This window comes from Ovis canadensis, chromosome 13 (assembly GCF_042477335.2).
Source record: "Ovis canadensis isolate MfBH-ARS-UI-01 breed Bighorn chromosome 13, ARS-UI_OviCan_v2, whole genome shotgun sequence".
Classification (NCBI taxonomy): domain Eukaryota; kingdom Metazoa; phylum Chordata; class Mammalia; order Artiodactyla; family Bovidae; genus Ovis; species Ovis canadensis.
In genome coordinates, this window is record NC_091257.1 from 35,355,767 (window position 1) to 35,368,707 (window position 12,941).

Sequence of the window (12,941 nt, forward strand, 5' to 3'; positions counted from 1 at the left end):
TGCCTGAATGCTTTCCATATTTTGAAAAAAAATGTTGGAATACTAAAATAACCTCCTGAGGGTAAGGGACATATATGTACACTTAGTGGAGAAAAGATTTTGTGGGTTCTCAATAAATAAAATATTTTTGTTAGTATAATCGTATTAAAATCTAGTGTCTGCTTAATGAATGTATAATTCCCACACAGACTTCTTTTCTTATACAATAGAGAACTGACTGACTGACTTCTGAACCAGGGAGTTCATAAATATTTTAATTTTCATGATCCAGAATTTTCCTCAGCTGCCACAATGAAATTCTTTTTCTCCTGCCAGTGTGCTTCAGTGGTTAAATATGCAAGAGAAAGCTTTGTCATAATTTAAAAATATTACTCTAACTGATGAACTCAGTGAAATTTCACTGAAATTATGAACTGTGGCATATCTCATCCTGTGATTAGAGATGGCTATATGTATTCTGCAGTCACAGAAATTTAAGTAAAAGCAACCAGATAATCCAAATCACTACTTGTATGAATACAGTTTGTGTATAATATGAATAGCTAAACTTTTAGATTTTATAAATATTTAACATTTAACACATGGTGGTATCATAAGGCATTTATTAACTGCCTGAATGTATTTGGCCCTCCCGATTTTACTTCAGATAATAACTTTACCTTAAATGTTTGGAATTACGTAGGAGAAATAATAATGGAAGAACTTCGGCTTTGGTGACTGGAATTTGACTTATATTTTATAGTCCAGTTAAGTTCTAGAATATTTAGCTTTAAGAAAGTCCTTTGACATGTACTGGAGTGAATGTCATTGGTTTGAAAAAAAAAAAAAACAGCTGAGAAATTCACTAAGATCATTATAGAGATGATTGCATCATTTTATAGAGGTGATTGCTTCCCTGGTAGCTCAGCTGGTAAAGAATCCGCTTGTGATGCAAGAAACTCCAGTTAGTTTTCTGGGTCAGGAAGATCCTCTGAAGAAAGGATAGGCTACCCACTCTAGTATTCTTGGGCTTTTCCAGTGCTTCAGCTGGTAAGGAATCTGCCTGCAATGCAGGAGACCTGGGTTCATTCCCTGGGTTGGGAAGATCCCCTGGAGAAGGGAAAGGCTGCCCACTCCAGTATTCTGGCCTGGAGAATAGTCCATGGCAAGGAGTCATACATGACTGAGCGACTTTCACTTTGCATCATTTTGCTTTCATATATCTTTATGGTGATGGACTTTAAAAATTAATTTTCGCTTTTCAAAAGACAGTGTTTTGGGTTCCGTGGAAAGTGCAAGATTTTAACTGATAAAACATCCAGATAATGAAAGAAATGGTTAAAACTTTTCTTCTAAAGCTGAATTTCAACATGAATACAATCTATTTTGTCTTGAAATCTTTACGGGTTTTGCAGTGGAGTGAAACAGGCACAGATGTGAGACATCTGTCGAAGAGCCGGCGACATTTGGGTCATTTTGTACTTTCCATGTCCACAGTCAGTGGTGTTATAGCCATTTCATACCATTGCATATAACAGTAATTGTTCTCTGCATGGTCTTGCCTGCTTCCTTTGTGTATTAACCTGTAATTTGTTGTTCCAATAGGGCTATATTGAATATATTGCCCAAACAGGGCACTTGAGAGGAAAGAGGAGAGATAGTAATTATTATCCTTGGACAATGGGTATAAACTGGGACATTTCTGGGCCAACCCAGATGGGGGTGCCTGTGGTTGGGGGAGGAGGGATTCCTTGACTAAGCTGACAATCAAGAATTGGGAACTTAACACATTTTGGAGATAAAGTATGTATTTAAACCTTGTCTATTTGTATATTCTTCTGACTGAGAAGAGCTGGGAGGTGGCTTAGCAGGTGGTGAAGTTCACAGAAGACCAAAGAACTAGATCAGAAGATTTTCTGGATGCTGGGGGAGACAGTCACAGTTAGGTCATAAGTTCTTAACACTGTCAAAAAACTGAAGAGGCTCTGCTTGGAGCAATAACTGGCTATCAATAGCAGTAATTCCAGCAACACTGTAACCAGAGCTGAGAAAAGAAAAACATCCAGAAGCAATAGATTTCCAGTTAAGTACTATGTGGGTGAACAGCATTTCCTTAGCATTAGGTTATGAGCAACATTTCCCCATTATTACATGATAGTTAATTTGCTTGTTTTTATTTTTGGAGAATACATTTAAGGGGAAATAATATTTGCTTGTAGAGAAAAATCTTTCATTATATACCCATTATATGACTATCTAAACAAGCATAGCTCTAAGAACTAAACGTTGAATTTACATGGAGAGAAAATTTGTGGCCTTATTTGCAAAGTATCCTTTAGTGTTCTAAGAGTTGACATATTAGTAATAAAATATCTGGTCATGACCCAGGCATCCATTTTTACAGAAATTTGAATATCCTTTGATTATTCATATATAGTGAGTCTATTCAATATACTGGTAAAATTGATCACATTTAAAAAAATTGAACATAACAGTTAAGAGCAAGCAGTGATGCAGTCTTTTAAATATTGAGGCAAAGTCCCTGGTGTAGAGAGGCTTCAAAGTATAACCTTTGGTATCAGACAACTCAGTCTGGATATTCCATTAATTATAGTTGCTTTGTAGGGTGTTTGTGAACACAGATGGTAATATATGCAAAATACTTGGCACATACTTGGAGCTCAGTGGGAATACATCTATTCTTATTTTATTAAAGATCATAGAATTGTGATCTAGGGGAGTTGTTAAAACTTTAGGTGTTTTCTGACCAAGACCAAGAATTATTTTATCCTTCTTTCTGTTATGAAAATGCCTCTGCCTAAAGAGGAATACTTGCAAATACGTTTTAAATTAATTGCATAGAATTTTCCCCCAAACCACTATCTAATATAGGCTGATACTATAATTCTTATTTGAGGATAAGGAAGCTTTATAATTTCTTGAAAGCACAAATCAAGGTGTTAGAATTTCTAGTGTACTACCCAGTGCACTGAAACTTGCTATTTTTTTCCCTCACAAATTTGGTGACAAAGCTATGAATAGTGTTTAGGAAGCTTACTCTAAATCCTGACTTTCTCTTGAACTCATTATCTTGTGATAAATGTAGGAACTTAAGTATTTTTCAACTTTGTAGTTGTGTATTAAGAAGAAGGAAAAAAGCGAAGTTCAAAAATATCTAATTTACCTGCAATCCAAAGTGGCTGGGGAATTTTTTCTTTTCTTTTTTTTCAGAGAAACTGTTAAACTAACATAATAGATTGAATTCTAAGGTGCTGACCTCAGGCTCTTCAGGTGTCCAGAATTAATTTAAATTCCATCCTTTTAACCATCCCAGCAGGTGAATCATTTTCATCTTGGCAGTTGAATTGGTTACTCTGAAAAGCTGCAGAGTTTTACCTTGTGTTATTAAATGCAATAGAGATGGCCAACCAGGAAGAAATGTGCCAGGTATAGATAGACAAGTGGAGAAGGACGGTGCTTCACGCAGCACGTGGAGAACTTTGTGAGGCTGGAAAAATCAAAACGACTCTGATGATCAGAAGGCATTCTTTACAAAGCAGAGTGGTGGTTCTGACCACCTCAGTTGATTGGCTATGCTAGGGTCAATGTTTCCCTGCTTGCTCCCCCTTTATTCTTCTCACTTGTTTTCCTTTCTCTCCATAACAGCCAGTCATCTCAGGTGTGACTTTGAGTCTGGTTTCTGCGGCTGGGAGCCATTTCTCACAGAAGATTCACACTGGGAATTCGTGAAAGTATTGCCCAGTGCAGACCACCATCTTCCTGATGCTGAGCACCCAACAAACACAAATCATGGTAGGATATTTTCCTCTTTTCTTAAAAAAAATTTTTTTTTTTCTCCCTGTTGTGAAATGATGATTCTGTGCATTTTCTCTGCCCACTGTAGACTGTATAAGTGGAACTCGGGTTTGTCTTGCTTTCATTTCTTCTAATCAACTTCATAATTTATGGTTGAGTTTCCTGAAAGGAGCATTAATTTAATAACAAAACATTTTGTTACACCTTTTAAAAGGTGGGATTGAAGGCATGAAGAGGGGAAAAGCCTTCTGATAATTTTCTCTCATTGTCATGAATCATGTACAGTAGGCTTGCCTTCTTTTTGGAGCAATCCAAGTTTTGCAAAACAGAATAGTTTAATCCTTTTTCTAGGAAAAGAGAACAGAGATTTAGCACTAGCTCGAAAATAAATTGCAGATACTCTAATACAACTTAATCACTCTTAAAGCTTCTTTGTAACAGTCTTACTTCTTCCCCATATATCCTTTTATTTTAACCAGCAGTACAGTTTTTACATATCCCCTTAAAATAGAGCAACCATAACTATATATAGCATTCCACTGAAGGCTTGTAAAACTCCAAGGAAAAGAGAAGGGTTTTGTTCTGTTTTTGTTTTGTTTGATGAATTGCAAAGGTACATTAGTTTCATACTAACTTTATAATAACACGGCTGTGCCATAGATCCTCTTTAAGCTTGCATAACCTCCACTAGACATTATATCTCTTTCTCCTTTGAGATTTCCAAAGAAGTATACCAAAACTAATAGTGTTGACTGTGTTTTTAGCCATTGGAAATTTGGGTTAGTGGGGGAGGATGTTAGGGGACAGAGAGGGAGACTAGCTATTCATCCCATCTGTTGTCTAAAACTATAAACTCAGCTTATTATTTAACAGTAGTCTTATTTTTCCCTTCAGATTCTGTGGCAGATTGGATTAAATTTAAAGTTTAAAATAGGAAGGAGACTATTAATTATTGAAACTACATTTATTACTAGTACATTTCCTCCAAGCTTATATAATGTTTTCTTAAACCAGTTGAGTACATACCATATATTAGACCTGGGTGTATACCAGTGGAAAGATATTTGAGTTGTTCCTACATTTTGGTGATTATGAGCATATAATTTGCCTACAGGTTTTGTCTGGACATAAATTTTCATTAGAGTTGAGCCCTCTGTCCACTTCCTATGTATAATTAATGTTTCCACTCTGGTTAGTAAAAAGACCCTACTGTTTCTGGCCCTTTATGACCTTGGGGCAGTGTTTCAGCTGCTCCTTTTAGAAGGTTTGCCTCCAGCCTCAGGTGGTTACCTTATGCCCATGCCCTGCTCAGTACTCAGGTGGAGATTTGGAGGGAACTCTCTGGAGATCTCCGGAGTTCGCTCTCTGCAGCTCTCCTTTTCCTGGAACTCTGTTTCATGAACTATGGCCACTTGTGTTTCCCCAAACTGCAGTCTTTTCAACTTGAGAAGACCACCACACTGCTGGCCTCCTCCTCCCTGATTGGCAGGTGGAAACTGGGTTTAGGCAGCAAGCTGGGAAAATTGTGCCGCTTCGTTCATTTCCTCTCTCAGAGATCATTATGATTCTATATTCCCATTGTCCTACATTTGAAAACCATTATATAATATATATTGTTTTGATTTCTTTGCTAGTGTGAGATAGAAGACTAAATCTGATGCCTGATATTCAACCTTGCCTTAAAACAGAAAAAAAGCCTAATTCCTTTTGTTAATTTGCTTAATTTATTTGGTCTGGGCATGCTGTAATATATCTAGCCAACCTCTTATTGGATAAAAATATTATGACAATGCTGCAAAATCTATACTGGTATGCATTTTCTTATATGGGGATCTTTAATTCTATGCAGTAAATAACTAACAGTGATACTCCTATTTTTTTTACAGAAATGTGCTTTCTTTCAAAATTTTAATACTTAAAATTCCAGAAGCAAAAGGAGTACTGTTTTCTATTTGTCCGCCATCAATAGACATGCTATTCTTGTAATTAAAAAAAAATTTATGTGTAAAAAATGATTTCTCATATGTAACCTTGATTTGTATTTCATGGAAAGATGATCTTTTTCAAATGTTTCTAATTTTTTCCATTTATTTAGATCTTTAATTTCGCTATATTTGAAGTGTCAGTGTATAGATTTTAAAAATAGTTTGCTAATATTTCCTTAGGTTTTTTAAATTTTTGCAGCTATTGTAAATGTCACATTTTATTTATTTTTTTATCCTTTTTTTTTTTTTAGTTTTTTATTTTTTACATTTTAAAATCTTTAATTCTTACATGCATTCCCAAACATGTAAATGTCACATTTTAAAAACTTAATTTTGGGAGTTGTTGCTGTATATATAAATGTAGTTATATTTTAAAATATTGACCTTGTGTTCAAGGACCTTGCTTATTTTAAAATTATAGTTAAGAATTTATAAATTATGGGCTCATAATTATTTTGTCTTCAAAGATTGACAATTTTATTTCCTTCTTTCTAAATCTTAAACTCTCTATCTTCAGTTTTATTGCTCTGACAAGGACCTCTGGAAAAATGTTGACTAGAGCTGGTGATAGCTGCTTGCTGTGCTTGTCTTATTCCTCTTGAGGGGAAAAACTGTCAATAATTCAGCCTTGAATACTATAGTTACTTAAAGGTTGTTTTGTATCAGATAAAGATGTTTCTATTTGTAGTGTTAAAGTTTATGTATATGTGTGTGTGTGTGTGTATGTATATATATAAATTAATCTGTTAAAACTGGGTGTATGCTTTTCAGAACATATTGTGATAATCATCATTGTGATATTATCTTTTTTGTTTATAATAAAAAGAATGATTTTTTCAAATATTAAACCACCCTTGTATTCCTGACGCAAACTTCTTTTGACTGGTTTTATTTATGATTTCTTCCTGCATAATGGTATATTTGTGATATTTTTACCTAAATTCATTATAAGGTTTATTTTCTAATGTTCTCACAGCGTCTAAGGAATCCTTTTTAGGCCATATTGCATTAAAACGGGTGCATCCTTTGCAAAAGGTGAGGTTGAGGCTGGCCTGCACAGCGTAGCCTGGGGAGGCTGACTCCTCCATTCTTTATTTTTATGCTGTGCTGGTCAGCTAGCCCCTCTGGGGTTACAAGAGTTTTACAAGAATAGTTTTACGAAGAACAGTTAAGATGAACAGGAATAGTCTCTTTAGTATGCTATAATTCCATAGGTCTCTTAACTCAGAGCATTCTGCGGTGCAGGCTTGTAAGAAAATAAATCCAGAGATATATTTCTGGAAGTATACGGGCCTGGGGTCAGAGTTCCTTCTCTTTAGGCTCTACCTGCATATATAAATTTTGTCAATACGATCTGTTTTTCAGGCATCTGGTTAAAACGTTCTCTAGATGGCATTTAGCTTCCACATCAGTTTTCACTAATGTAATATTTTCATAATATTATCTTTTCATCTAAAAAATGTTATCTCTTTTCACTTAATCAGAAGTCTTATAGTTTTTCATGGAGTTTTATGATGTTCTTCATACAAGTCCTGTCCTTTTCTTGTTAAATTTATTCCTACATATCTTGTATTATCATTGTTAACTGTGAGTAGAATATTTCTTATCATTCTATATTCAGTGTCTTATTGCTAAAATAAATAAAATAATGTAGAAGTATTTCGCTGTTCGAATTTACCTTGCTGCTGCTGCTAAGTCACTTCAGTCGTGTCCGACTCTGTGTGACCCCATATTCTGCAGCCCACCAGGCTCCCCCGCCCCCTGGGATTTGCCAGGCAAGAGTATTGGAGTAAATTCTCTTATTGATACCTGTTTTTATTAAAAGAGAATCTGTTGGGGTTTCTGATTTTACAATTACATTATTGGCAATACACATGGAATGCTATCTCTACTTTTCTGTTGTATTTACTAGAAATTTTATTTTCTTGACTTGCACATTTGCTAGACCTGAGATAATATTACTCTAAGATAAGTAATATTATCTTACTAATATTTCCTCTAATTAGTAATGGTGACAGAATTTTCTAGGTAGTTTCTCATTATAATTAATTTTGTAGTTGGCCATTCAAGACATTATTTATTTTGAGATAAATCTTTAATCTTTATTGTTTCTTTTTAACATTTTATTGAGGTTATCGGGAATGAATGACTATTTTTCACAGTCTTTTCAATATTTGTTTATAAGGGATTCCCTGGTGGCTCAGACGGTAAAGAGTCTGCCTGTAATGCAGGAGACCCAGGTTTGATCCCTGAGTCAGGAAGATCCTCTGGAGAAGGAAATGGCAACCCAGTCCAGTATTCTTGCCTGGAAAATCCCATGGATGGAGGAGCCTGGCCAACTACAGTCATGGGTTGCAGAGTTGGACATGACTGAGCAACTTCCCTTTCACTTTCACTTTGACTCTATTATTTCACTCTTTACTTTGATCTTATTGGACTTCCCTGGTGGCTCAGATGGTAAAGCGTCTGTCTACAATGCAGGAGACCCGGGTTCGATCCCTGGGTCGGGAAGATCCCCTGGAGAAGGAAGTGTCAATCCACTCCAGTGTTCTTGCCTGGAAAATCCCATGGACAGAGGAGCCTGGTAGGCTACAGTCCATGGGGTCGCAAAGAGTCGGACACGACTGAGCCACTTCACTTCACTCCACTTGATCTTATTGACTATGTTGATAAGACTGTTAAACCAAACTTCTATTCTTGGAAATCTCATTGGTCGAGACACAGCATTTTTTTTTAAGAATTGCAAATGCAATTGAGACATTTTAATTAGAGCTTTGTGTCTATGATCATGAGTGATATTGAGCTGTAGTTTAATTCTCTTTTCATCATTCTTAACATTAGAGATATCTGGCATCATAAAATGAGTCAAGGAACTGTTCATATTTTTCTAAAACCTATGATATATGCAAGTGATGTGCAAATATTTATTCTTTAAAAATTAAATAAAATAAACGGTGGGGCCATACACCCTGGTAGATTGTTTTCCTATCACTTTTCCAGTTAATTTTGTGGGATAATCAACTTGTTCAAACCTTTTGCTTCTTTTAGATTTTGGAGTTTTGATGTTTGTGTGTTTCATCCTTCATTAACTGCTTGTTTAAAATTGTCCATATTGTTTTAAATGACCAGAGGAATAAGATCTTTGAATATTGTTAATGTTTAGAATTTTTATTAGTCTTTTGGCAATATTCAGTTGATTTTTACTTGAACCTGAGGATTTTTAAGGGGGAATAATTTTTCAAAGTCATATTTTCCTACTCTTTCAAAGGTGAAATAGAGAATTTAATGAACTCATATACTCTTTCTATTACTCGTAGTCTGGAGTTGGGAAGAGTAGGCATTATCCTTCCCAATTGGATTTGGATTTAAGGCCCATAGGAACTGGGTTCTGTTTTTCTCACTCAGAGACTGCACTGCTGACTTGCAGCCATGGTAGTCTGGTTAAACATGTGGTGGTACCTGAAACACATTTAATTATGAAATCCTTTTCATTCTGTGCAGTCAGTGCTGATCTGGCTAAGAAAATTCCCTTCTGAATGTGTTTTATTTCATCAAAATAGTTGTCTTTACAGGTTGCCCATCACTTTGTGATTATCAAAGGGCAGGATCAGACCTTGACATTGTGCGGCATAGACTACCTTGTAAATTTTCATTATTCAGGGAGGCTACCCTGACTACTTTTCTGAACGTGTGATCTTTCGAGCTGCTAAGAGATGTTATCCCCCCTGTACATTTGCCATTAGCACTTCCATTGTAGTTAAAACCTAAAAGCAGTTATTTTGTTAACACTCAGATTACATCTTTAATTAAGCTTTCATTCCCACTAGCACAGACAACAATGACAAACATGTAAGCCCCAGGAGAAACCAAGCTCATTCTATAGGCTCTCATCCTTCGGTACATCCAGAAGAAACTTGCAAGTAAAGATCTCCTAGGAATTTTCTAAGGGCATGCTGAATATCTAATTGTAAACTTACAAGCTTCATTTAATTTCAAACTGTGACTTGAGTTAAGCCAATAAAACATGTTCATTGATAGAATTTAGATCAAGAGCTTATTTTTCATCAATGAGATTTTATTTCAAATATTTAATGTTATCCATATCAAAGCAATTCGTGGTTATCTATGGAACGTAATGGTAAAGAAGTAAAAACGTAATTTTCTTTATCTGATTGATAGTTGAATATGTATGCACGGTTGAGCTATTAGAGCAAAGAACTGCCAAATGTACAAGAGAACTTTCATCCACATGACTTTTTATGTTTGTTTTTGCAGGATCATTTATTTATTTTGGGGCGCATCAACCACCTGCAGTGGCCAAGCTTGGAAGTCCTGTTCTTACAAGATCAGTCACTGCCTCTACCCCATGTCAGGTAACCAATTACTGGAATATTCATTGGCTAGTCTGTGGTTATAAACTGTTAGGCTTGGGTTACTCCAGCTAGTAAATGCCTCCTATGTTTTACTACTATTTTCATGATGTATTGAGAGATTTGTGTGAGCTATTTCAACAGGAAATGTCATGTCATTCCAAAAGACATTTATAGCGTATAACTTGCACCCTTTGTTTGGGGGGCCTATTCAAAAATATTTCTATCATTTTGTATTCTTTCCATGTAGTTCTTTCAATAATTTAAAGCTGTGGATACACATTGCGCCAGCTGCTTGTTATTTTGGCCAGAAATGTTGCTAATAATTGAGGAAAATAAAAGCAGTTTAACAAATTCCATTGATAAAAAGATGAAAGGGTGAATAAATAAAGACAAATATGTTCAGGAAAAATAAATATATTTCCAGAAGTTTAGTTTCTCAGTTAGTCCTTCTGATGCTGCTAAACACAGACAAAGGGGTAGTCAATCTAATCACACTAGGACCACAGCATTGTCTAACTCAATGAAACCAAGCCATGCCTGCGGGGCAACCCAAGACAGGTGGGTCATGGTGGAGAGGCCTGACAGAATGTGGTCCACTGGAGAAGGGAATGGCAAGCCACTTCAGTATTCTTGCCTTGAGAACCCCATGAACAGTAGGAAAAGGCAAAATGATAGGATACCAAAAGAGGAACTCCCCAGGTCAGTAGGTGCCCAATATGCTACTGGAGATCAGTGGAGAAATAACTCCAGAAAGAATGAAGGGATGGAGCCAAAGCAAAAACAATACCCAGTTGTGGATGTGACTGGTAAGAGAAGCAAGATCCGATGCTGTAAAGAGCAATATTGCATAGGAACCTGGAATGTCAGGTCCATGACTCAAGGCAAATTGGAAGTGGTCAAACAAGAGATGGCAAGGGTGATCATCAACATTCTAGGAATCAGTGAACTAAAATGGACTGGAATGGGTGAATTTAACTCAGATGACCACTACATCTACTACTGTGGGCAGGAATCCCTCAGAAGAAATGGAGTAGCCATCATGGTCAACAAAAGAGTCCAAAATGCAATACTTAGATGCAATCTCAAAGATGACAGAATGATCTCTGTTCGTCTCCAAGGCAAACCATTCAATATCACAGTTATCCAAGTCTATGCTCCAACCAGTAATGCTGAAGAAACTGAAGTTGAACGGTTCTATGAAGACCTACAAGATCTTTTAGAACTAACACCCAAAAAAGATGTCCTTTTCATTATAGGGAACTGGAATGCAAAAGTAGGAAGTCAGGAAACACCTGGAGTAACAGGCAAATTTGGCCTTGGAATGCAAAATGAAGCAGGGCAAAGACTAATAGAGTTTTGCCAAGAAAATGCACTGGTCATAGCAAACACCCTCTTCCAACAACACAAGAGAAGATTCTACACATGGACATCACCAGATGGTCAACACCGAAATCAGATTGATTATATTCTTTGCAGCCAAAGATGGAGGAGCTCTATACAGTCAACAAAAACAAGACCGGGAGCTGACTTTGGCTCAGATCATGAACTCCTTATTGCCAAATTCAGACTTAAATTGAAGAAAGTAGGGAAAACCGCTAGACCATTCAGGTATGACCTAAATCAAATCCCTTATGATTATGCAGTGGAAGTGAGAAATAGATTTAAGGGACTAGATCTGATAGATAGAGTGCCTGATGAACTATGGAATGAGGTTCGTGACATTGTACAGGAGACAGGGATGAAGACCATCCCCATGGAAAAGAAATGCAAAAAAGCAAAATGGCTGTCTGGGGAGGCCTTACAAATAGCTGTGAAAAGAAGAGAGGCAAAAAGCAAAGGAGAATAGGAAAGATATAAGCATCTGAATGCAGAGTTCCAAAGAATAGCAAGAAGAGATAAAGCCTTCTTCAGCGATCAATGCAAAGAAATAGAGGCAAACAACAGAAATGGAAAGACTAGAGATCTCTTCAAGAAAACTAGAGATATCAAGGGACCATTTCATGCAAAGATGGGCTCAATAAAGGACAGAAATGATATGGACCTAACAGAAGCAGAAGATATTAAGAAGAGGTGGCAAGAATACATGGAAGAACTGTACAAAAAAGATCTTCATGACCCAGATAATCATGATGATGTGATCACTAATCTAGAGCCAGACATCTTGGAATGTGAAGTCAAGTGGGCCTTAGAAAGCATCACTACCAACAAAGCTAGTGGAGGTGATGGAATTCCAGTTGAGCTATTTCAAATCTTGAAAGATGATGCTGTGAAAGTGCTGCACTCAATATGCCAGCAAATTTGGAAAACTCAGCAGTGGCCACAGGACTGGAAAAGGTCAGTTTTCATTCCCATTCCAAAGAAAGGCAATGCCAAAGATTGCTCAAACTGCCACACAATTGCACTCATCTCACATGCTAGTAAAGTAATGCTGAAAATTCTCCAAGTAGACTTCAGCAATACATGAACCGCGAACTCCCTGATGTTCAAGCTGGTTTTAGAAAAGGCAGAGGAACCAGAGATCAAATGGCCAACATCCACTGGATCATGGAAAAAGCAAGAGAGTTCCAGAAAAACATCTATTTCTGCTTTATTGACTAGGCCAAAGCCTTTGACTGTGTGGATAACAATCAACTGTGGAAAATTCTGAAAGAGATGGGAATACCAGACCACCTAACTTGCCTCTTGAGAAGTCTATATGCAGGTCAGGAAGCGACAGTTAGAACTGGACATGGAACAGCAGACTGGTTCTAAATAGGAAAAGGAGTATATCAAGGCTGTATATTGTCAC

The 12,941-nt window shown here is 36.6% G+C and overlaps 1 protein-coding gene across 1 annotated transcript in view; it reads left to right on the top strand.

The window, feature by feature from the left end:
• The window catches only part of MALRD1 (MAM and LDL receptor class A domain containing 1), a 595,589-nt gene that overhangs the window by 66,167 nt on the left and 516,481 nt on the right, over positions 1-12,941 (top strand). Inside the window, exons 11-12 of the mRNA XM_069547391.1 lie at positions 3,646-3,792; positions 10,056-10,153. Of these exons, the coding sequence (XP_069403492.1) occupies positions 3,646-3,792; positions 10,056-10,153 (245 nt within the window). The remainder of the gene's footprint in view (positions 1-3,645; positions 3,793-10,055; positions 10,154-12,941) is intronic.